This window comes from Hypomesus nipponensis, chromosome 18 (genome assembly GCF_054491055.1).
Source record: "Hypomesus nipponensis isolate SF chromosome 18, ASM5449105v1, whole genome shotgun sequence".
Lineage (NCBI taxonomy): Eukaryota > Metazoa > Chordata > Actinopteri > Osmeriformes > Osmeridae > Hypomesus > Hypomesus nipponensis.
In genome coordinates this window covers 4,602,989-4,628,351 of record NC_140378.1, presented here as the reverse complement: position 1 = coordinate 4,628,351, position 25,363 = coordinate 4,602,989, and the positions used below count along the sequence as shown (strand labels likewise).

Sequence of the window (25,363 nt, the reverse complement as noted above, 5' to 3'; positions counted from 1 at the left end):
GTATCACTAATTAACATGTGTCAGACACGGGATCTCCCAAGATATCACGAGGCAAAGGAATAACTTAAATAAGATCAACAAATCAACAGTAATTTTTCAAACACAATTATGCCAATTGTAGAGCCCCCTAGAGGTAAAATGAAACTACCTGTTTCAGACATCTTACGTAATAACAGGGTCCTGAGTCCATAATATACCAAGTTAGGAGTCAATCCATCAAAGATAAAATATGACATCACTTCCCTTTTGCCGGCTCAGTTGCTGAAATTGGCTGTAATTGACAAACGGTTGCGAAAATCAAACATCCATCAGATAACATTTGTGAGGCTTGGTCTGAAAATCATCTCTGGCAATGTTGAAGAAGATTTGAAAAAAATTGTAGGAGTAGCAAAAAAAACTTTTCCTTACAATTTAAAATGGAGGAAAATCTATATAACTGGGTATAACATCATTGAGTGCGTAACACTTGATCCAGGGAATCCAACGACACCTAATTTTGGAAAATGAGGTATATGGTTCAAAAGTAGTGTGTAATCACACCTTCAACTTTGACCCATTGGTGGCACTAGAGGGCTCCAATGGGAGACATGAAACTTGGCCAAATTTCACAACTTTTTTCCATACGGTTCTAGGGGATACCATAGACTCCAATGGGGGAAGACGATAATAAATAATAATAAGAAAAGGTAGAAACACTTAGGTGGCTTCGCAGCTTCGCTGCTTTGCCACCAATCAAGTATATTTATTTACACAAACCCCATCAATATAACTTCCTAAGATATATTTACAGCTGTATTGAAAGTTGATCATCTTTTTTGTGTTTGTAAAAAAGATAAATGAATAAATGTAAATAACAGCAACCGATGCATGTATCTTGATATTGTGATGCTGTACAGTATGTACGTCTTTAGTTCTTTATAGTGACAGATATTCAAACAGATCAAGAGAAGAGCAAACCATCTTCATGGTGAGACTGATCATTTATCCATTGCGTTAAAGGTAAAATGTTTCTGCCAAAAGATCGTCACACACAAAGGTATCACTTGGCCTAAATGACAATGAAAAACATAGTTCGCAAATGCCTTCCATAAACAGTCCCAGTTTTTTCCTCACAGTCAACCTCTCACTCCTTCTCTACACTTCCTCCCTTGCTATAAATACAGATTTATAGCTGTCTAGTGCTACATTCTCTCTTGTGCTTCCCCTCCCTCTCTCTCTGTATTTCACACATACACAGGAGGACTGCAGAGACTTGTTGTGCGATACCTCATTATTACCTCATCATAAAAAGACAGTTTCTAAAGCAATGGCTCTGTTTCCCTCTATAGCAACTGACCACAGTGTCATAGTGGTGCATACTCCTCACAAGAGGGGGGGCAGAGAAGCCAACCAATGGGAAGCAGGAAACCAGCAACATGAGGAAGGTGGAGGAAAGCTGCCCCCTATTGGTCACATCTTGGTCACACAGTTCATGTCCTAAAAAAAATAGAAAAGTACAGCAGGAATGTTGGTGTTAGTTGGTTGTGGTTATTTATTCAACTGTCAATTGCCCATTTTTATAAACAATTACTGTGTATGAATACCCACCAGTGGACACTCATGGTTCTCGTAGTTGTGCAAGGCTGTCCCCCCCCTCAGTCTGAGGCTGTGTAACACAGCGTCGTGAATGGTGGGGAAGAGGAGACTCTTGGGGATGGACTCGGAAAACAAGCCTGCAGTTTCCAACTGCTCCACTACGCAAACTGACAACATTAGGAAACAAGGTTAGCTCATACACACACATCGATGAAAGACCATATTGGGCAGGGGAGGAAATAGAAAAACATAATTTAAAGTATAAAGGGTATATATATTTATGTGTTTAGATTATTATGGGTTGATGGTCTTAGTGTGCAAAATGGTGCAATAGAGGCCAGGAGAGACATGACCTTGACCCAGTTTTTGTTAGTGATCCCATGGCTCTACCTTTAAGAATGAGTTATTCTCTTGTATTAGTGGATGAAGATATGTGTAAGTCTCACCTTGGCATCCTGATACATATATGTCCACACCAATTTCCCCCAAATCTCTGAAAATCTGTAGAGGAAGAACAAGTGGAAGAGGGGAAACGAAAATGCTTGAAACGGGGGTAAAATAGAATATAATTGTAATTGAATTTTTTAACCTCCAGTCTATTCCAAGCTCACAGAAGCTTTGTTTGCTTTCGTGCAAGGCCATTCATGAATGTGATAACACAATGTTAGATAGGGACAAAGTTGGGAGGTAGGGAAAAGTTGGCAGTAGGGAATTCTCCTGGCCTGCCCTTTCTCTTAATACTATTACTTATCTATCTTTCCCTATCTCTTTGTATTCTATTTGTCACCTGTTCTTTCCAAAGACTTACAGATGACACATTCACCTCCCTTCTAAAGAATGTAACTTGTAGTTAATGCTTCTCAACCAACCACACACACACAACCACCCCACATACGTTTTTCAGTGTTTTCACTGTGACAGTGTCTGCAAAACTGGATGTGGATAAGTCCAGTATGATGGTGTGTGTGTCCCGGCTCCGCCACTCCCCTCCATCGTCTTCCTCCCTCCACCCAGTGCTGGAAGTCTCGTTGGTCTCCGCGTCGCCATGATCGTCAGTTCCTGAGTCAGAGTCTGAGCCAATGCCATCCCTGTTGTAGGCCCAGTTGACCTGCCCGTTGATCTCAATTGGGGACAGGCTCATTCCATTCCCCTGGCCAGGGTGTGAGGTCCCTGGGGAGGCCTTGCCTTCGTTCATGCCCTTCCAGCGGTTCTTCTCAGCTTGAATGTCATGAGGCTGGTCTGTTTTACTGGATTGGTAGCCATTTATGCCATTCAAGCCATTCTACAGACCAGAGAGATAAGGAGTGAGTTATTCTGTGACGTTTGCCTTTTTGTGATTGGGTGTGTATTTGGGTGTGTCTCCCACCAGTTTCTTGGCCATCTTTTGTTTTTTTCTTTCCTCCTTCTCATTCTTACGCCTAATCTTTGTTTCTTGCTGCTTCTTCATGGTCAACAGCTTTTCAGTGTCAATCCCGCACTATATGAAAATGAGAGTGAAATACAATTGCAATTTCTACTTGTACTAGACCAGAGAAAGATAAGTCACAAATCCCTTTGCGCACACACACACCTTCTCTTCCAGGGCCTCATTGTAGAGTTCAGCATTCGCATAGTAGACTGTGGTGGAGCACTGGAAAATGGTGATGCCTGGTATCTTTCTAGCCTACAGGGATAAATAAGGGCACAGCTATGAGTCTTCAAAAATACTGTGTGAACCAAACAGTCGGCAAACAAAGGTTTTCTGTGTGTGTCTCTCACTTCCTCATAGGTGTCCATGTCCAGGTACAGCTCTGTCCCAGGGACGTGTCCCAGGACAGAGTACCTCGGCCTGGGAGAGCAGAAAGAAGGAGCAAACACTGAGGACTTGAGCAGACACAACAGCACTGTGTTGACACACAGAGGGTGGCTGGTGTTGACTCACAGTTGGCTCCTGAAGATGACAGTGAGCAGGGCAAAGACGATGGAGGCGAGTAGGCCCAAATCCAGGTTTAATAGAATGGTGCACACCAGAGTTACCACCCACACCATCTACGGGAGAAGCACAGAGAGTCCATTAGGACATTTATAATGTGTCATTATTCATAGGCTACTTGGTGTGATCTTGTGTTGTTTAACAGTGTCCTGGTGTATAATATTTCCATCTAGTCCTTCAATGCAGACCTTCTACAGGTGCAAGTAGCCTGCAATGACTGCATCTTACCAGATCGACCTTGTTCTTTTTCCACAGAACTGGAATGTCTCCGAACTGCATGAACATGCCCTTTAGGTTTACAAACACAATGACGGACAGGACAGCCTATAGGACAGAGGACACACAGACAGTCAATAGTGTGTTAGTGTGTGTATGTTTGTTAGTCAACACTAACAGAAGGTACAAGTGTGCGTGTGTGCACTGGCAGGGGGAGGAGTTACCTTGGGCAGTTCCTCAAACAGTGAGCCCAGTTTCAAAATAATCACCAGGATTAGGACTGAAGAGAACACACCAGCCACCTGATGAAACACAAGCAACACGTGAACCATAACCTGTGTGTGTGTGTGTGTGTGTCTATGTGTTAATGGGTGTTTTTGTAAGAGTGTATGTGTCTGTGTGTGTGTCTTACCTGTGTCTTTCCCCCTGTGCTCTCCTGGACCAGACTGCGGGACATGGAGGAGGTCACAGCGTAGCATTGGAAGAACCCCCCGACTGAGTTACTGACACCCAAAGCCACCAATTCCTATGGGGAATGGAGGATGGGGGAGTTTTAGGGGAGTTTTTGAAAAATGGTATGAAACCCTAAACTTCAAACCATAACCCAATACATGGTTCTAAGAGAGAGGCAGAGAGAGAAAGTTCCAGTGGGTAATGAGGGTAAAGAGATCAATTAGAGAGAGAGGCAGAAGTGTATGTTGCACGGGCTTGTGAAGTTTGTGTGAGACTCAGTCTGTATGTGTCAACACAGTATGTCCAGGAGTGGTAGGGTGCCACCACAGTGACATGGCCATGAGTCATGCAATGCTTAGTCATGTATGTATGCATGTATGTATGTATGTATGTATGTATGTATGTATGTATGTATGTATGTATGTATGTATGTATGTATGTATGTATGTATGTATGTATGTATGTATGTATGTATGTATGTATGTATGTATGTATGTATGTGCAAGTGTTCAAGGAAAAGGTTCTGTGGCAAAACCTTAGGCTAAACAAAAATTATATCCACATTTTGAATTTGTTTTAGTTTTAGATGTCCTGTTAAAGTTTCACGAATACATAGTTTTGCTATTACCAATGATGAAGTTATGTGTATTGCAAGTTTGATCCAGATGTATATAAACTACACCTGACACCTAGTTTATGTGGAGGGTGCATGCACAGTGCAGGAATTTCCATTTCACTGAATTCCCATTAGATGGGGCTATTTTCACTAGCACTCAAATTGTCTTTTTATGTGTATTTGACTACACATAAAGATGTCTGTGATAATCTGCATTGTTTACTGAATGATTGTCCAATGAATATAATAGAAAACAAGAACATTTTCAAATGAAAGATTGAAATGGAGATCCCCAGTTTCCATCCCTCTGCAACCCTGTGCATACACCTGTGTGTGTGTGTCTGATGGTGTCAGATGGCTGAGCGGTGAGGGAGTCGGGTTAGTAATCATAATGTTGCCGTGCCAAATGATGTTGTGTCCTTAGGCAAGGCACTTCACCCTACTTGCCTCGGGGGGAATGTCCCTGTACTTACTGTAAGTCGCTCTGGATAAGAGCGTCTGCTAAATGACTAAATATAAATGTGGAATTCCCCACGGAGTTTCCACCCCTCTGCAACCCTGTGCATGTACCTGTGTGTGTGTCTGTGTTTGTGTTGAAGGCTCACCTGGTTACTGTCTACCTTGTAGCCATGTTTGAGGCCAAAGGTTTTGCCCAATGAAATGCTAATGGCATAGCCAACGACAGCTATGGCAAACGCATCGCCTATTAAGTCTGGGAAGAGACTCAAGTCAGGGACCCCAGGGGCATTCATCCTGGTGGGGGAAAAGAGAAAGGAGAACAAGGATGGGAGAAGGGGGTTGGGAGACAGGAGAGATGGGCAGGGTGGAGTGGTCCAGGAGAATATATGTTACGTGGGTGAAAGGTAGATCAGGATGGTCATGACTATGACCTCATCATTGTCACTTCTCGACTCCTTGTGTTTACACATATACACATCACAGCAACGTGCTGTTAAATGATATCATGATAACAATGATACAGAACAAGTATGCATGCACTGACAGGCGTCTTCTAGTTCCTTTTCATCTGTTGTTTTACACCAGGTGGTGGCTTTAGTGGTCGAAAGACCTACAGTATACTGACACACACTAGAACACACACACACACACACACACACACACACACACACACACACACACAGTACACCTCTTCCTAGTCTGATCTGTTTCTATCTTTCTCCAGAATAAAGAGTCCCTGTGCCCTCCTACTGTCTAGTTCCTTAGAGATCATCCTGACTCAGGCCTGTGTGTGCAGCACAGTAAGCAGGATAAGGCCAGAACCTGATACTGTATCAATCACTTTGGACCCACTGAACACATGAATACAAAGACACAAACACACACACACTTACCCGCTGGGTATTTCTCCTACAACACTAATATGATATTGATCCTTCAGTTTGGTGTAGTATGATATGACTGTTGCTGCAATAACCTGTTGGAGAGGCAAAAGGCAAGATGGTCTTCACGTGTGAGAGAGTTGGCGTGCAGCTAAGTGCACAAGTATGAGCACATATAAGCGCGTGTGTGTCCTTTTGGGTCTGTTTCATGAATCTCAACTTCCAACACAAGATGCTTGAAACGTGTAGAGCAAGATAACAGGAATTCAAGCGTAAATTAGGGAGAATCATTTCCTAGAGGTCATCATTTCCCCCCAAACCCGTAGATTAATGAGCAACCAAGCCTCCCAGAGGTTAACAGAATCCACATGACGTTCCTTTGCAATGGATATGCAGCAGCAGACCGACCGTGGCCCTTTAGTGGTCACTCAATCACAGATCATTGCAGGGAGGAAGGGAAGAGAAGTTATAGACAAATGGAAAAGTTATGGACTTACTGCTATGAGTTCTATGGGGATGGGCATTGGCAACTTTTTCCTGTAGCAGGAGTTTAGTTCTTTGACCAGAATGAGGATGGGCAGAGCTACCAGACTGACCACAAGGGTCCCGATGTTGGTCTGAGGAAGCAGTGAACAGATATTCACCAAGCTCTGGGGACGAAGGGAAGGAGATGGAGGGAGACACTTCAGGAGAGAGATTTCGGTCAGCACCACACACCAGACAAGCACACACTAACAACATCTAAAACCAAAAATGTTGACACAACTAATTGAATAGGTTAATTGTCCCAGTAATAAACACGTTCAAGTTTCGTGTTTGTGTTTTCCGTCAAATGTGCATGAATGTGTATGCATACTCACATAAATTTGAGAGAGCGGGCCATTAAACTTAGGTTGTTCAACTCCAAATATGTATTTGAGCTGTGAAAGAACCACTTGGATGGCTGCAGCGGTTGTGTAGCCACGAACCAGAGGCTCAGAGAGATATGTTGCTAAGAAGCCAAACCTCACCAAGCCCAGAAGGATCTGTGTGTGTATGTGTGATTGGACAGGAGAAAGGGGCGTGGTATTGGGAGGAAGACAAAGAAAAATGGCTCATTTAAATATAGTGTTCGATATTTTGTCTGGGACAGCAAATAGATACAAAATGAGCTTTGATGAAAACACACCTGGAAGATTCCCACCAGCAGACTGAGAGAGGATGCCACCTGTACTCTGTAGGCATCCTGCATCACTGTATCTAACACCCCAGTTCCATTGGTCCCATTGTAATTCATGAATTTACTGTCTGGTGCCATCCTTTCTGTCACACTGCCAACCATAACACTGATCACAGCAAATGTACCTTGGGGACAAACACACATATTCTAATACTAGGTTTTTCATCAGTCCCGTGCTGCTCGCTCTCACTCTTTCTCTTCCTTCTTCCAACTCTTTCTCTTACCTATGGATATGTGTCTGGACGTGCCAAAGAAAAAGTAAACCAGAACTGGGTAGAAGGAGGTGTAGAGGCCAAACACAGGAGGAACTGATGCCAGAAGTGCATAGGCCATACCTTGAGGAGAAAGGCATGTCAATATGATGTGGGACGTTTAACTGGACATGAGAAGCCTTACCTAATTCATTTGACTGTCTCTTAATATACCCCACCTTAAAATACAATTGTAGATGTTTGCTCTTGGGTTAGTAGAGTACCTAAAGACCCTAATTTCACTTTTCACAAAGCTGTGTGTGTGTATGTGTCCGTTTGTGTCCCTGTGTGTGTGTGTGTGTGTGTGTACAGACGGACCCTGAGGCAGGTGCATGATGCCCACACTGATGCCCGAGATGATGTCTCCCATGAGATTCTCCCTGATGGGGTACTGGGGTAGCCAGGACAGGACGGGTATACAGCCCAGCACAGTGCGCTTCAACCTGGGCCCAGAACATCTGACACCAGGTGGTAAGGGGTGGTGGATGGTGGAGAGGGTGAGGAAGAGAATGAGAGAATGAGAGTTAATCAATGCGTTTCTATAGTCCCCGCACAGCTAATTTAATTCAAGTACACTAATCCTGTCCTAACATCATTGTCAGGTTATCAGAAGATCGAATCAAGTATGTCTGTGCTAGGCTGTGATGCAAGGCAGTACTGTCCTGATTCGTGTAGGTAGCCAGCGTCCCATTAAAGCAGAAAGAGTGAGAGAGAAAGAGAGAGCGAGAGAGAGAGAGAGAGAGAGAGAGAGAGAGAGAGAGAGAGAGAGAGAGAGAGAGAGAGAGAGAGAGAGAGTGTGTGTGTGAGAATGTCCATCTGTAGTTTGAGTGATAGACCAGCTGCAGCATGACCTTTATCTGCTGGCAACCCTGTGGGCTGTGTTGAAACCCTACAATAACAAGCTCCAGATCCACAACCGGGAAGGTGACAGTGTAACCATGACACAGATATGATCAGATATGACAAATAAGGGAATTTAGCATACTGTACTTTATATTCATGGCAAGAGACTTTGGCAGCAGATGAGTGTAAAACAGATTACAGGACAAAATCAAGTTATCAAGTAATGTAAACAACTACCTTTATTTTGTTAGACACTTTTAAAGTATTTTTTTTAATTAATGAAGTCATTTTTATTTATCTGATAGTGTGTCGAATTTTTTTATAGATTATTCTTTTTTTTATTAAATATGATTTTCTCTTCAGTTTTTGATACAGTATCTTTTTTGTCAGGAAATGTTACACACTGGTTTCTGTTTGGTAGCTCCCCACGTCATATCACCATGAACACTATCTGAAGTGGTGGACGATGTTTCTGTCACAAGAGTGCTGCGCTGGCTCTGATCCAGAGGACTATACGCCTGACTTGAACAAACAACCTAGATGAAACTGGACATTTCCCTCTCTCAATCATAATGTCACTTCCTCTCAGCTTCCTTCCTCTCTAATCCCATCCCTATCAATGTATCTGAATAGCATGATAATATACATTTTCACATTAATTCATAAGTACACTTCAACATCAATTGAAATGTATCCCAACTGTTAGCTCAGCCTGGCAAATAATTTAATTTTGGTAGAAAATGGAACAAGGCCTACATAGGGTACCTAGTATGTTCCACCAGCCAATCATCCGTAGGCTACAGGTCAAGCAGTATGCAAAGGAGCAGCTGGTTATGCTGATAGCATGCCTGTATGCAAGTAGTGGGACTGCAGTCTATGCCTCCCTAAAATGTTATTATTTTAAGTATAGCCTAGATAGGCAACAGTAGGCTATAACAACCAATATTGCCCAGTTCATTTCTACCATGTGTTACACAGCATGACAGTTTTAATGTCCAAAAGTGCCCTAGTTGGATATGAAAAAGTGACTGAAAATGAAATGTCTACAGACATTAAAATCATTTAAGATGTTAACAAGCTACTCAGATTCATTTCATTGTTGATACTTAGTCTCGACATCGTCTTTTGATGTGGGTCTCGAATAGTTGAAGCAAACAAAATAAGCCACACAGTGCTAGCAGTTCTTCCGCTGGAAGAATTATGGTTGTTATGCTGACATGACGTTTGATATGCTTTGTTGATTGTTATACTGACTTGCCTAATTACATGTTTTTCCATCTGCAAGTTCTGGCTTGGGTCAATCAGCTTCAAATGATGCAAAACATGACAACGTTATAGGCTAATAACGGGCTATATGTCCAAACAGAACAAGCAGTTTAAAGATTGATACATTAATTAAAACAAAAACAAAATAGCATAAGCCACAATAATGTTGATCATTAGTCTATGATAGTACTAGGCTATTTATTACAATAATGAAACTTGCAACAAGTTTAACAAAACCAATTCTTATAGTAGCCTGTCTGTAGTTTTATCATTCAAATTTGGGAAAGCGACTGAACACCTCTGCTTCTTGCAAATAAGAAAACTCCCTCCCTCTCTCCCTCTCATATCCCATCCCTCTCTTACCTCATGGAATCTTTTAACCGTTGTCCCAGGGGGGGTCTGTTAGAGTGTGTCCTCTTCCGGGCTCTCTCGTCCAGACAAGGTTCATCCAGAACGTCTCTCTCCACGTAAAACTCTTTAGTCCCCTGCACCACCATGGTCAATCTGTCCTGGTTCTCCTTGACTTTATGTCTCTCTAACTACAAGAAATATTCTACAATGTAAAAGAATAGATATGATAAGAACCTTCTCTGTTTTACAGTTGGTTGTCTCTGGGAACAGTGGGTGGGATGTTGAAGACTGGCTGTGACTGTGGGTGTGACAGTCGCTCTCCTGTCCTTATGAGGGGAGACATACACACTCACACACACGCGCACACGCACCCTGCCTTCCCATTCACTCACCTAGGAAACTCTTTGCCTATTTTTGTGTTTGTAATCTATTGATGGTTGGACCTTGGGAAAACTATCCCACTGCACAGCTGGAAACCTATACACATACGTATACGTACCCAATACAATTCTTTTTTCAAGTTAATTACACCATGCACAAACACTAGACATTCTTCAAAAACTTTTCATTTCATTTCAACAAGTAAAATTCTTGAGACTTTTCTTTTTTTTCCGACATTCAGAACATTCAGTGTGTAATTTTTTTTATTTTTGTTTATATAGTTTTACATAGATGCACTGTATACACAGAACAATTACATAATTACTCACTGGCTGTCATTAGTGATAAACCCATAAGAAAAACATGAAATTATGTATAAACATAATTAAAGTATATGAGAATTGTAGTAAGGTACCTTTCCCTAACTGTCTCTGGAGGAGGGGACCCCTCACTGAATTGCTCCTCCCAAGGTTTCTTTTATTTGTTCTCCTCTAGTGAGTTCTTCCAAGAGTTTTTCTTTGTCTTCCTTGAGGGTTTAAGTTGGTTGAGGGGCAGTTCTATGGGCATATGTGAAGTCCTCTGTGACATTTCATGTAAAAAGGGCTATACAAATACATTTTGATTTGATTTGGTACCTTGAAAATACCCTAAACATATGGCGATTTCACAATACACAGTATAATGATGAAATGTAAGTGTTAATTATCAATAGTTTTTATAGTATGAAACAATGCTCAACTGGACAGACTGTTCAGGGCAGGTTTAGGTATCATGATGGTTAGACATCCATAAACTACCTCATCAAAACTGATCCAAAGTTCAGAGGCAACAAAGATGTGTGATACCAGAGCTGTGTTTTAAGTTTGACACCAAATGTTGATGCACATATTCCAGACCTTCTAGATAATTGTTTAACCCTTCAACAGAAGTCTTGCAAAACCAAACTAGTTGTTAGCAAATTACAAGACAGAGTCTGGGGTCTCTGCAGGTAAGGTAAGACAAATCGACAGAACAAGGAGTTTGTGTTGTGAGTACTTTGTTTGTTTGTACGTTTTGTACCTTTCAAAACTCACTACTTGGCAACTATTATAACAACAAATGTAAAAATTATTCATTAGGTTACAACTGTTTCAAGGTTTGAGTGAACCTCCCACATTTGTTAAAGCGTGCCCAACTTATAAGGCTATCCCAGCAAAAAATTGCGAGCCAATAAACAATTTGATATTATTTGTCCTAACATTTGATCCTATCAGATTGTTCTGCCAGGGCTTCCCTGCACATGCGCAAAGCAAGGTTATGGTTAAGGTTAGTCTTATGCTTTTCTGCAATGGTAGAACAAATATGACAAGGTAAGACAAATAGACAGAACACCCCTTCACTCATAATGTCTTTTCCCATTCAGGAGTGAAATGCACAGTGTGGTGGTAATGAGAGGTGATACTTCCTTAATTGGGTGCACAGAGGAATGTATGAGCTAGCTGGAGTCTTAGGCATGAATAGAAGCTATGTAACTAGTGTTTCTTAAGGGACAATTCACACCTCTAAGAGCCATCAAGTTATTAGCCAAATTCCTGACCCCTTTCAAAACAAAGGACCAAGGTCATGTCTTCCTGCAGTTTGATTCATATTATTAACATTGTAAATCTCAAAGCTTTTTTTTTCATAAGCCAATTCTCATGTTGTGTTTGTTTCCTAGTTCCCCAGCCCCTTCTCTGCGTAAACACACCCCTGCTGATGGCCTCAGAGCTTGTAGATCTGCTTGTAGATCAGCTGTGTTCCTGGTTGAAAGGGGTGCTTCCTCTTCCAAATGTAATAGATGACTGGCTTGGGATGCACGTACAGGATGTCAACCCTCCCTCCCACTTGCACACATTAACATCCTTCTCTCACACACAGTGAGAACACAGACACACAGACAACACAATGAGAACACTCAGGTCCCAAAGCCGTACAGGGGTCAGACAGTAATGTCAGAGTACTTTTATGAATTGAACTTGTGAATAGAATAGAACACATATAAGTATGTAATACACATGCAACAGTACAACCACAACACAATCCACAACTTGTGAAAGGAAGATTTATTGAACATAACCAAATGTACTTTTTCTGAAGATATATTTTTGGATATTTTTCATACTTTCATACTTAGTATTGCAACATACTTACTAGTCCATAGTATTTCAGCAAAGTGTGAAAGGAAAAGCAGGAAGAGAGCGGGAAAAGAGAGGAACACATGCAGCAAAGGACCAGGGCCGGATTCAAACCCGGGTCACTTTACGTAGTAAGGCCTCAGCCTCCATGATATGCACATTTATCAACCAAATGCACATTGAACTCATACATTCCAAATCCCAGTAGTATTAGTTGTTTGGAAATAATTGACTTGGTTGTTTTTTCACAAACATATACCAACATGAAATCAGATAAAAGCCAGCGTCTTGAAAAATACTATTTTTGATAATGAAGACTAATTTTGATTTGTTGTAATACTGTTAGACACAAAATACCCTGAAAGCATGTAAATGCATTCTGTAGACACAATTCCCAACTCTTTTTTTAGACTTGATGCTGCTGTCATGGGGTTACTTTCAAGATTTGGTTGCTAAACATGCATTGTCCTTTGTAACTGAAGGACAGGAAGGCTGAAATGATTCCCAATGCCTTTTCTCCATGTATAAGTACTCAAAAGACAATAAGCTTCTTCTTCACTTGCCTCTTTGTAGGATTTTGTTGGCCGGGTCGTGGGTCTACACTAAAACTGATTAGTTTATAAAAAAGGAATTGCACTTGGTCACAAACTTCACTTCAGGTACTTATCATTGTGAGTTCCATTGGAGCGTCTGCAATACTTTTGTAATTAGGAAATAACAGCAGAGCATATAATTTATTATATTAATAAATCATAAATCATATGCACTGCTGTTTGTTTGATCCTCAAAATTCACTTAGAGGCAGCACTGAGTTTGATATTTTGTTTGCCTTGTCCTTGTGAGTGTCTGCAATTAGGTGCATGTAAACGTATGTGAATACAAGTTTAGTTTCCTGACTTAAAAAGTACCCAGTCTTTTTGTTACTTTGTTGTTGTTTTGTTTTAGTTTGTCAAACAATAAACAAGGTATTTTAAAGGTAATGTGTTACAAAGGATTTAGGATTCAGAATGCACACGTCCCCATCAATTACATCATAGAACAATTTAAACTCATAGGTACACGTGAGTCCACACACGTACACATAATGCTCTCTCTCTCTCTCTCTCTCTCTCTCTCTCTCTCTCTCTCTGTCTCTCACTCTCTCTCTCTCTCTCTCTCTCTCTCTCTCTCTCACACACACACACACACACACACACACACACACACACACACACACACACACACACTCACGCACACAACCATTTACTTGCATTACAATATGATAGGCTCTAAATGCACCCTTGCTCTTACTAGTAACTGATTCATGTCAAGGTATGTTTTGCAGAGAATTAGCATAACAGGCTTTTGTTAAACAGAACAGAACCAACTACAACTAAACATCCAGAGAAGGTCACTGGACTGAAACTAAAGGCTCAAAATAGAACAGTACAGTTAGATAATCCTGTCTAATTCAGTCACTTATTAGTACAGTAAGGTCAGTTGTGATTAAAGTTTCCCACAGCATGCAATCGGCCTTGTGAATTCTATTGTATATATTTAAAATGTATATTTGTTAATTTAGCAGACACTTTTATCCAAAGCCACATATTAGCAAACCACAAAATACAAAAATGTACATTAAATGAAGACATACATAAGTGGTGAAGAACAGAAAAGCACATTTTGAATTAACATTAGTGTTGTGATTTTACAGTTTTATCACTTTGACATATATTTCAGAACCTTGATGTCCTTTTACAAAACTCTAGACACAAAACTCGGAACTGATGATCAAAATGCACATTTTTCAAAACGCTAACTGAATTTTCAATTGCTTGGATACAATTTACATTCACCTTAGATCATTTGATCATTGAACTATAATCATCTGTTCAAAATGACACGACTAAACATCAAAGTATCGCCATTTCAATGTGCAAATTCAACATAACATCTGAAACGTCTGTCATTTTCTTACATTACAATGATCTAACGGTCAATTGATACTACTGCTCAAAATGATAAGGAACTGTTGCTTTACTCTTAATGCATAGTTTTATAGGAACTGACAAGCAATATTCCAAGTTTCAGTATAACGAGATCCATTGACACCAGTTACTTAGCCTGACGTTGTCATACTCATAATTCTAGTCAGCATATGAGTCTGAAACCGCTCCGTTGGGCTGTGAGTATGGGGCGTGTTTCAAAAGAACTCGTAAAAAAAATGCCTCTTGGCTCAATTGGATAGACTTACAACCAATCAGAGCAACGCAGGATGTTGTTTGTTGAAAACAAATTCAACCCAAGCGCTCTTTGGTGACGTGGTTGATTACGTTGCTGTTGATCCTCTGTCCATCATCGTATAAAGCCTGCACTGACAATTTGATTGGTCCGAACAGCCAGGCTACCAATTACTATGAAACACGAACAAATTGGACTAAACCATAATGTTTTCAGATTTGAAAACCAGCACCACCTGTAGGTATGCGGGCCTTGTACTGAAATTGCTTTGTCAATTTATAGCCTTGTACTTGACCCCATACTCTCCCTTCCTCAACCCTATTGAGGAATTGTTCTTCACATGGAGGTGTACGATAGGCACCCTCATGAACAAGTTACTCTTCTCCAGGCCATGGATGAAGGATACAATTACATCCCGGCAGACCAGTGTCAGGCCTGGATTCACTATGCCTGGAGATTCTTTCAGAGATGTTTGTCAAATGAAAACATCTATTGCGATGTGAATGAATACTTGTGGCCAAATCCACAAGACAGGGGCGATGGAAATGTAGGAGAGTAGTCAATCTTTTATTTTGCTTTGTTGGTTTGTTTTTTGAGCCAGGTGAGGAACACTGCAGTACATGTTCACGCACTGTGGCATAGTTTTCTTTTGTAGCTAATTATGTTTGCTTTGATACAAAAAAAATAAGAAATGTTGTACTTCATCAATACATTTCAGATGTTTGGATGATCTAAGTGAATGTTCCTATGGTATTTCATGACAAATTAGTTTTTTGAACAAATGATTCTGCATGCGCAAGGTGTCTTTAAAGATATGAACATACAATGCTGTGCTTTGAACATGTGACAGTGTGTGTTACAAGTAATGACTGTTTCGAGTTTTGTATCTAGAGTTTTGAAAAAGGAAATCAAGGTTCTGAAATTTGTGTCAAAGTGATTGTAAAAAACTGTAAGTCAATGAGGTCCAGCCTACTCTTATTGTGTTGTGTCCCACTGATCACTAACCAATAACTTGTAGTAACGTTGACTGGAGTTTAATTTTCTTTTTCATACAGTCAAATGGAAAAACATGTTTGTTTTCCTGAATGAGAATCCAAGTTAAGTAAATTAGATAGTAACAGAGCACTACAGCGTACTACAGTAATAAATGATGCATCCTCAATTTGTGTGGATGTGTGTGTGTGTGTGTGCGCACACCTTAGATGTACACGTAAACACGTGTATGTAAGCATGTGTGCATTGTGAGACTGAAGGATTTGACGTGCTTATTTGTGAACTTTTCAGGTACACTAAAACCCAGTGAGAGGGAAGCTCATAAAAACTAGTTATGAAAGTTGGAAATGATTGTTTATGGATTTGGCAGATGGTCTCTGGGCAAAGGTTTATGGCGAAGTGTTGAGGCATGTTGAAAATGGAAACAAGAATACAGGTATAGACCACAGTGCTTTGGCTGGTGATGGAGAAACAGTTTCTGCTGATCAACCACCTACTGACAGATGAACAATGCTTGTTAAAAATGTGTAAAGCATAAAGTGATGACTGTCCTGAAGTGTTCCAGTCGACACCTGTTTAATAAAGTTTGCTGCCTCTTCAAATTCTCTAGGCATTTGAACAGAAAACACTGTATTTAAAGAACAAACTCGACAAGTTCAGGGGTTAGAGTGAACTGTCAAATCTAGGAGTAGAAAGTTTGTAAAGACCAATCCCAATATACCTGAAGGTAAACCTGCTGACAAAGTTACATCAGTATGAACTGTAACTGTGGTGTGAACACTGTGGTGTCCAGGATCCAGTTCCACATGGATTTTTCCTGAAATGTCTTGTGTATAATAATGTGAACACAGTTTTATTTATTTTTTTGACTACGGTCTGGATGGTTGCCAGGTGAATATTTTTGAATGGGCATAGACTTAAGAATTGTAAACTCTCAGCAAGGCATGCATTTTATTGTTGAGCAGAAATGTACTTTTTCCAACTTCTTGGTCCATCTCTCCAAAGTAAAACACAGACCAGCAGACCAGGGCTGAGTGGTTAACATGGTGGTTAACATGGTGGTTCACATGGTGGTTCACATGGTGGTTAATATGGTGGTTCACATGGTGGTTCACATGGTGGTTCACATGGTGGTTCACATGGTGGTGAGCATGGTGGTGAGCATGGTGGTGAGCATGGTGGTGAGCATGGTGGTGAGCATGATTACAATTAAGTTACATTGTGTGGGTGGAATTACTCCACAGGAATAGAGTTGATGGTGAATGGCCACACTGCCACATCACTTGATGTCATTTATTATCTCACTATTGAAGCCAAATCCATGTAGAGCCCGATTCAGCGCCGGGAGAGCAACTGATACCTATCCATCCTACTGATCTATTTAAAACCTGTTTGCACTGTGTGTGTGTGTGTGTGTTTGCCACCTGATCTCACAGCATGGAGGACAGCTCAGAAACAACTGCAACTATGTTGGAGTGTTTTTGAAAGTTCACATTGCACAGGAAGTGACATGATAGAGATTGAGAAGGTTCTGCCGGTGTGATCCCACGGGGGAAGAGCCTCAGGAACCTGGGAAGCTTCTGGCACTGGTACAGTATAGCAGTTGTCTCTGAGCACTGGTACAGTATAGCAGTTCTCTCTGAGTGTGCTAATGCCATGCTTTATGACCCAGCATGCTCTTATACCAAGCTCTGTGTGTGCATGTCTGCCTGGTGTAATGATACAGTTTTAACTTTAGAACACAAAGACACCCCTTTCTGTTCTCTGACACACTTTTTTTTCACACCCACGCGCAGTTGTTAGCTTGTGTCTGTTTCCAATTGTTTTTGTCATTGGTGTTGCGCTTGTGACTTCTGTGTCAATACAGGCACTGGCTTACATTCAGAAATACGCTGTATTTTCAACGTCATAAATGTTGTGAGGCGCAGTTGGATGGACGGGGGACGGGGGGGAGGGACGGAGGACGGGGGGGAGGGACGGGGGGGAGGGACGGGGGACGGGGGGGAGGGACGGGGGACGGGGGGTCAGTAAAGGTCTGAGGAAATGTTGTGACAAACTAAAGTTACCTTGATTGTGTAACTTGAGTGAAGAGCAGAGTCCAACAAGGAGCGCCTCTCTCCTCATGGTGAACCCGGGCGAGTCTTCCCCATGAGACCATCCCCCCCCCCCCCTCTGGAATGTCCCTCACTCCGGCCAATGGGTTTGTTACAATGTCACATGCTCAGCTCCAGCCACAGCACATGAAACATCAGCGCTGAGGGAGAGAGGCACGCCTTACCCCCACAGTATGTAAAATAACCCCAATAGGAAGTGACTGTGAAGCGCCACCGACAAACAATTGGATGTGATGTGATGGGGAAAAGCTAGCTCAGACACATGGCACTCAGGCTGAAATTCACGGAATGAGCTGATGTCAGGTTTACGCTATCAACTGCAGGTGTGTTGATTAAACCTTTTACCTTATAGCTTTCCCTGTAGGCAACGTAAATACCACACGCATTCACAGACCTGGGCACACGTGCTTACACTTCATGCACCTGCAACATGTCCAGTTAGTGTCATCCTCCTCCATCCTCAGCTCCTTCGTGCTATCTTTCTAGTATTATTCCTACTGGACATTCTTAATGCTTTGCAAGGCAGACGCTGGGTGTGACTTCATCGACTGTTTCTTGGGGGCATTGCAGCGAAGCTGCTAGGGCACCTATTGTTTTCGTTAGTTTTATTATTGTACTAGGAGTCTATGGTAGCCTGGCTGCCAGCCCAACTTATCCCCGCCCACAAAAAAATTTGGTCTGGAAGTTGGGTCTGGAGGGGCTCGATTGCGGAAAAACGATATCTGAACAGGAGCTGTTCGGACCAATTAAGTTGTCAGGGCGGGCTTTATACAATGATGGACAGATGATCAACAGTAACGTAATCCACAACGTCACCAAAGAGCGCTTGGGTTGAATTTGTTTTCAACAAACAACATATGACGTTGCTCTGATTGGTTGTAGGTCTATCCAATTGAGCGAAGGGGCATTTGTTTTACAAGTTCGGTTGAAACACGCCCCATAGTCACAGCCCAACGGAGAGTTTTCAGACTCATATTCTGACTAAAATTATGAGTATGACAACGTCAGGCTAAGTCTATGGCAGCCCATAGAACCGTTTGGTAAAAAGTTTGGAAATTTGGCACACTGATTGGAGACAGTCTACTGATCAATTTCACCAAGTTTTATGTCGACCAGTCAGGCACTACAGTGCCACCAAGGGGTCAAAGTTGAAACTTTTGAACCGTAAGACAATTTTTGGAGGTCAAGTGAGGTATCACTGGATTCCTTAGATGTAGGCGATTCAACTGGACCCTATGACGCCATTGTCATCATGAAGGTTTTTTCGTCATTTCGTATTTTCTGAAAAACCTACTTTTTCTAACTCTTCCTAGGCATCTTCAGACCACGATCACCTTGATATATCAAAATATGACTGAATTATAGCTGTTTATACTTGGGTCAAATTTGACAATGCTTGACACAGGAGAAACGGCTTACTTCTTTTATACAGTATCTGAACACAGCAATTCCCAGCACTGAGAATAGCTCAATGGAATAAGACGATGTTGTGGAAAAAACATCACACTGTTGTGATTATGAGGATGAGTAATGATTGTGGATTTATATGATTGAAAATGAAGCTCTTAATCACCTTTTTAACTTTTAAATTATATATTACTGAAAACCAGATACAAAGCTGTTGACTGATTAGTATTGCCACTAATATGTAGAAGATATTGAGCCCAAAGTGCAAATCTGGATAGTTAGGGGCTGAGGGCGAGAGAAGACTGTTTGTATATGCTTCTTCCATAGGGCCCAGCTATCATGACGCAAATTTACGGCCCTATGCCCAGGAACCTAGTGCAGCTGGGCTTCAAGGTCGGAGCAGGCCTAAAAAGAGTTTTTTATGCAACTGTAATCTGAAGCCACTAGAGTAAGAGACCAATGGTGTGGGAAATGCATAATGCATCTGTGACAAACAATATTGTACCAATAGCAAAGTTACAGAAGTGATAAGATTTTGATATATAAGAGGAATGTCCGGAGAAATATTTCAGTCTGCTCCCGGGAGCCCACTCACATGTTGGATACTCTGTCCAATAAACTTTTGCATCAAACTTTGAGTTCCAGTGCGTCTGTTTGGATTTCGGATCTAGCCCTACACAACACTTAGAATCATTCTTAAATTTTGAGACGTTATTTTTCACTCGTCAGGACTTGTATTTTTCCTTCACTTCAAGACTTGAAATATTTCACAAGACAAGGGAACTTACAAAAGCATTTACATCATTTCAAACGTTTAAAAATTGATCAAAAACGTAGTACATATTCTTCCACTTCAACGGGCTCCTTTGAAGTGCAAGGTCATAGGTTCAAATCCAGCCACAGTCATCAAGCAAGTCATGATACTGGTTCATGTGTTTAGTGAAGCCTGGTATGCCACAGTAGCTGTCTAGCAGTATAATCAAAATGCTAACAATAATGTTTGATTCTCAGGATTTTTATACTCAAGAAGAGTCCAATTTATTGTGCTTTGTAGATATAACGCTGCTACATCTAGCCAGCGCATCGGATTTCTTGCATCATAACTTCTGAACAGTTCGGGGTAGCGCCACCGTGTTGCCAAAAAGTATAATGCAATTTTTAAAAAGCATTAAAAAATAATAATTTTTGCTTTGCTGCTTCAGCTACTGAATTTCCATCTTTTGTGCTGCTTGGCCCCCTTTATTGCTGCTTGCAGCTATAATTTGTGAAATGTATTTATTGAATCTATTGGAAAAGCGTGTCCAGCTATTGTCTGCATCATTAGCCATCTCTTGAGGAGATCCCTCAGTGACCTGCTCCTCTTGAGGTTCTTTCATTTTTCTCTGAAGTTTGTCCTTTCCTTTCTTTTCTTAAGGGATAGCATACCACAGTACAATAACAAGGCAGGGTGCAGCATTTACATTATCCAGTGGACAGGAAATCAAACTGAGTGCGTAGCCATACATATCATCACTGATAACCAAGCTGGCTGTTCGAAGGCAGGGAGCTTTCCATTGCAACAAATGATTAAAGGAATACGTGGGTGCCTTGGCTGAACCGTGGTAAAGGAATGTTAGCCATCAGCCTTAACATAACAAAGTTAAATATCCCTTTAAATTGTGTATTCAACACATTTTTTTAGGGTTGACTTTTGGTGGAGCTGGATGACGCTGTTGAGAGATCTCTGAAGTGCCCCGGATCACAGTCAGATAAGATCGACAACCTCCATCTGTACTCCCAGTAAGTGGAAAGTCTTGTTGCGGCACAAAACACAGAGCAGATTTGACCCTCCAGGCTGGTGGATGGACACCCTGGTGCCGGACACGTATCAGGCCAGACATGGCCTAGCTTTGCTGGGGCAACTGGAGAGGATGAGGGCGGTTGGGGAGCTCACAGACGTGGTTCTCCTGGCTGAGGGTATTCCTTTTTCTTGCCACCGGGTGGTGCTGTCTGCTTTTAGTCCCTACTTCCAGGTAAGTCTTTGACAATGAGTAAAAATCCCAAAAAGGATGTTATCACATCTCAAAGTGGCTACAGCATCACAGGTTCATAAGGACAGACAATAAAAAAGGTCTCACATTGCTCTGAAAGCATTTTTGACAGTACAGAACTGTAATAAAACAAGTACTTAAGCGTGGTCATGTCTTCTTATTTTAAATATACATTTGAAAACATGCCCTTCAGTATTATTCAACATGATTCCATATTGTTTCCACCCCCCTCCTCCTCTCCCAGGCCATGTTCACATGTGGCCTGAGGGAGACCCGTGAAGGAGAGGTGCCTCTCAGGGACACCTCTGCCCAGAGTCTGGACCTGCTCCTGGGCTACATGTATCGCTCTGAGCTGCCTCTCACCAACCACAACATCCAGGGTGTGGCAGCCGCCGCCTTCCTGCTACACATAGAGGGGGCTTTCAGGTGGGCAAAGGTAGTGGTCTGGTAGCAGGGGCATGAGTCTTCTAACTCTCCTGTTATGTTCAACCTTAAGGAACAGCAATGTTCCCGGGTCAAATTGACCCAGTACCTGTTTAACCATCCAAAAGTATCATAAATATTATCTTTAGCTCATCTGCTATCAATTTAATCAATGTTTTGAAATCACTGAAATCATGAACTGCATGTGGAAATGAGTCATATTTTGTATCCCTGTAACTGTATCAGGCTGTGCCAGAGTCACATGGAAGCCAGTATGGACCCTTCCAACTGTGTTGGACTGTACCACTGGGCCAGAGACCTGGGGGCCTCTGATCTTGCTGACAGTGCCTGGAGATACCTATGCCGTAATTTTTCTCTGGTGGGACCACCCAGTTGATACATTTACTGTTGAGCTTTTTTGGGGGGTGTAAAAACTATCTTGCTTATTTTATAGGAGACAATGTACTCACTTTTCATGTAACACCATCACCCAGGTGTGTGAAGAGGAAGAGGTCCTGGACCTGGATGTTCAGAGTCTGGGGGCTCTGCTGGGCTCAGATGACCTCAACGTGTCCCAGGAGGAGAGAGTGCTGGAGCTGGTGCTCCGCTGGGTGGAGAGGCGCAGGGGAAACTCCCAGAGCGAAGCCCAGGCTGTGGAGCTCCTCAGGCGGGTCCGTTTGGAGCTGGTGGAACCTGGCTTCCTCAGGAGAGCCAGGAGAAGAAACCCGGTGGGTGAGGGAGAGAGAGAGAGAGAGAGAGAGAGAGAGAGAGAGAGAGAGAGAGAGAGAGAGAGAAGGAAGGAAGGAAGGAAGGAAGGAAGGAAGGAAGGAAGGAAGGAAGGAAGGAAAACTGATAGAGTGAAACGACATACAGAATAAAAGAGAGATTTAGGAGAAAGAAGGAGAGAACCTTGTAACAGAATGTTAAATCTAATCTGTGTCCTCCTCACACTAGGTATTACTCAGAGATGCAGAGTGCTTTGGGATGATCGACGCAGCCCTCCAAACCTCAGGTCTCTCGGTGACGACGGCCCCCCCTCGGCCAGCTCTCCGTTATGGGATGGAGACCACCGACCTGCTCCTGTGCTTGGGGGGGATTGATGAGGAGGGGGTCCCAGCCCGGCGGGGAGGTCAAGCTGACCTCAGCTTCTGTTATGCCCCCCAGTCCAGACGGGTGTATTTCCTCCCCTCTCCTCTAAGGGCTACTGGGGGTGCTGGGTTGATCACGGCTGGAGGGGTGACGCAGGGCAACGACATAGTGGTGTCCATAGAGAAAGAGGACGAACACAGGACCAAGAGGGTGGAGATGTACCGGTGTGTTTTGGGTCTCTGTCTCTGTCTCTGTCTCTGTCTCTTTCTCTGTGTCTGTGTCTGTGTCTGTGTCTCTGTGTCTCTCTGTGTCTCTCTCTCTGTTTGTCTGTGTTTCTCTCTCTGTGTGTGTGTCTCTCTCTCTCTGTGTCTGTCTCTCTCTGTCTCACTCTCTCTGTCTCACTCTCTCTCTGTGTCTTTCTCTCTCTCTCTCTCTCTCTCTCTCTCTCTCTCTCTCTCTCTCTCTCTCTCTCTCTCTCTCTCTCTCTCTCTCTCTCTCTCTCTCTCTCTCTCTCACTCTCTCTCTTTCTCTCTGTGTGTGTGTGTGTCACTTTGTGGAGGTGCCGATCCAGACTCAGTACTTGTATCTTTGATTTTTGATCCCTCAATGACAAAAAGCCATGCCCATCTTTTTGTTGTCCTTGACATGAATGACCGAATGACGTGTCCCTGTCAGGTATGACCGCTCAGTGGAAGGCAGTTGGGAGAAGCTCTGCTGCACAGGGTACAGGGATATGTATGCCTTGGGGTTGCTAGGTGATGCTCTGTACCTGATTGGAGGGCAGATGAAGGTGAGGAACCATTACATCATCACTGACAGTGTTGAAAGGTGGTCCCTCAAAAGAGGCGGTTCCTGGCTTAGCTTCGCTCCTCTGCCACTCCCATTGGCCTGTCACTGTGCTGTTGGCCTGAAGGACTGCCTCTATGTGCTAGGGGGCTGGACTCCACAGGTAAACAGGCTATTTTAGTCATTTACCCCCCCTCATGGATCACCATTTATACAATTGTTACAATGTACCTCATTTTCTTCCAACTGGTTTCAGTCCAGCTGCTGTTTTATTGTCCCTCTTCAGTTCTCCACCCTGATTCTCCACCTTTCTCCTCCTCCATCCTCCCTCACCCCTCGACCACCCCCGTCCTCCAGTCAGAACGACCAGATGAGGAGCCGGACAGGCTGAATAGCCGAGTGTTTCAGCTCGACCCGGGCAAGGACACATGGACGGAGTGTGCCAACATGAGGTACTCCAGGTACCGCTGTGGCGTCGCCACACTCAACGGAGAGATCTACATACTAGGTTAGACCACGCTGTACATCTCTAGCTACACAGAATAGACCGTTCTGTGTTCTGGTGTAAACATGTTTCACTTGTAACAGGTTTTTTGCCTGAATGCCTCCTTGTGTGTGTGTGTTTCTCTGTGTGTGTGTGTGTGTGTGTGTTTCTGTGTGTGTGATCTTCAGGGGGTATCGGGTGCGAGGGTCAGGATCGTGGTCAGTCTCGGCGCTGTCTGAGCTCAGTGGAGATCTATAATCCTAACACAAATACCTGGAGAGCAGGGCCAACCTTACCCATGTCCTTCCTCTCCCTCCGAAGCAACGCCTCTAACATCGGAGTGGTGGACGGCAAACTATTCCTCTGTGGATACTACAAGGGGGCAGGTAACCTTGAACGCCATCTGCGTATGCTTGTTTATCTGTTAAAAAGTTATGAGGTGACTGCCTGTCATTTTTGGGGGTCATTAAGACGTGTGGTAAAATGTGTGTGTGTGTGTGTGATGTCATGAACATACACAAGTTACTGTTTGTAACAGCAAAAAAAGCATTAGAATTTTGGGTAAAGGACATTTGCTTTGGCTGTCTTTGACAGGTCGCCATGAGATCATTACCAAAGAAATCCTGGTGTTGGATCCTAAAGACAATGTGTGGTCCGTGGTGGAGCGACGAGCAGCCATGCATGACAGCTACGATGTCTGTCTGGTGGCCAACCTCAATCCCCGTGACCTCTTAACTCTGTGATTTTTCCTATTGTCCATTCTCATTTTCTGTCTGTTCACATGGTGGAACAATAATATGGGGGCAAATGAGAACATATTCAAATGCCACATGCTAATGTGCAGTTGGAATTTATGTTCAATAGCCCCTGTCTGACACAGGTTTTATCCAAAACCTTGGGAATGAATGACCCATTCACATCAAAGGATTATCTTTATTTTCATGGCGTGAAAGGGGGTATCCACTGTATTCCTCCAAAGGAACAGATACAGTCAGAAACCTCTCTGTATTCTTGTCATTTTTTATGTATAGTCTGGCCTTTTGGATTGATATTGCTGTCATTTAATGAATGTTTTTAATTAGTTCATAATAAACAAATATAAACGAATACAGCACTACAGGATTATACTCCATCCAACTATGTCATTCATCAACAAAGAAATCAGAATTGATTCCATCTGG

The 25,363-nt window shown here is 42.6% G+C and overlaps 2 protein-coding genes and 1 long non-coding RNA gene across 6 annotated transcripts; 2 read left to right on the top strand and 1 right to left on the bottom strand.

Annotated features, from left to right (window-relative positions):
* Positions 1–687: 687 nt before the first annotated feature.
* On the bottom strand, positions 688–10,389 carry LOC146251615 (solute carrier family 26 member 6-like). Its single transcript, XM_084680094.1, has 19 exons — positions 10,115–10,389; positions 7,961–8,100; positions 7,616–7,726; positions 7,341–7,516; positions 7,033–7,197; positions 6,670–6,822; positions 6,185–6,267; positions 5,438–5,585; positions 4,176–4,289; positions 3,988–4,065; positions 3,776–3,871; positions 3,497–3,603; positions 3,334–3,403; positions 3,146–3,238; positions 2,942–3,052; positions 2,471–2,857; positions 2,022–2,076; positions 1,588–1,742; positions 688–1,476 (listed from the first exon to the last, which is right to left on the bottom strand). Exons 1-19 carry the CDS (start codon positions 10,246–10,248, stop codon positions 1,450–1,452), a joined length of 2,403 nt encoding a protein of 800 aa, XP_084536220.1. The 5' UTR covers positions 10,249–10,389; the 3' UTR covers positions 688–1,449.
* Positions 8,440–9,562, top strand: LOC146251616 (uncharacterized). Its single transcript, XR_014732053.1, has 2 exons — positions 8,440–8,705; positions 8,907–9,562. It is a non-coding gene; the product is annotated as an uncharacterized LOC146251616 (long non-coding RNA).
* A 6,892-nt stretch (positions 10,390–17,281) lies between the features above and the next one.
* On the top strand, positions 17,282–25,289 carry LOC146251614 (kelch repeat and BTB domain-containing protein 12-like). Of its 4 annotated transcripts, none has more exons than XM_084681095.1 (10): positions 17,282–17,438; positions 21,052–21,149; positions 21,645–21,826; positions 22,070–22,202; positions 22,318–22,551; positions 22,778–23,136; positions 23,588–23,861; positions 24,056–24,206; positions 24,371–24,568; positions 24,777–25,289. In XM_084681095.1, the coding sequence occupies exons 3-10, from the start codon at positions 21,648–21,650 to the stop codon at positions 24,923–24,925; spliced, it is 1,677 nt and encodes a 558-aa protein (XP_084537221.1). In that variant the 5' UTR covers positions 17,282–17,438; positions 21,052–21,149; positions 21,645–21,647; the 3' UTR covers positions 24,926–25,289. The 4 variants fall into 4 exon arrangements, with proteins under 4 accessions (XP_084537221.1, XP_084537219.1, XP_084537220.1 ...); XM_084681093.1 differs by having other exon boundaries at positions 21,052–21,382; XM_084681094.1 differs by lacking the exon at positions 17,282–17,438 and adding an exon at positions 18,087–20,859 and having other exon boundaries at positions 21,052–21,382.
* Positions 25,290–25,363: the final 74 nt, after the last annotated feature.

Bases quoted from the DNA above. Each gene is read 5' to 3' on its own strand.
- LOC146251615 (XM_084680094.1), bottom strand. From the start codon at position 10,248: ATGGTGGTGCAGGGGACTAAAGAGTTTTACGTGGAGAGAGACGTTCTG. The intron at 7,727-7,960 runs GTCCGTCTGTAC...TTTCTCCTCAAG, and splicing joins CATCATGCACCTGCCTCAGG to GTATGGCCTATGCACTTCTG. The intron at 2,858-2,941 runs GTGGGAGACACA...TCTGGTCTGTAG, and splicing joins AAAAGATGGCCAAGAAACTG to AATGGCTTGAATGGCATAAA.
- LOC146251614 (XM_084681093.1), top strand. From the start codon at position 21,212: ATGGACACCCTGGTGCCGGACACGTATCAGGCCAGACATGGCCTAGCT. The intron at 22,203-22,317 runs GTGGGACCACCC...ACCATCACCCAG, and splicing joins TATGCCGTAATTTTTCTCTG to GTGTGTGAAGAGGAAGAGGT. The intron at 24,207-24,370 runs GTTAGACCACGC...TGTGATCTTCAG, and splicing joins CGGAGAGATCTACATACTAG to GGGGTATCGGGTGCGAGGGT.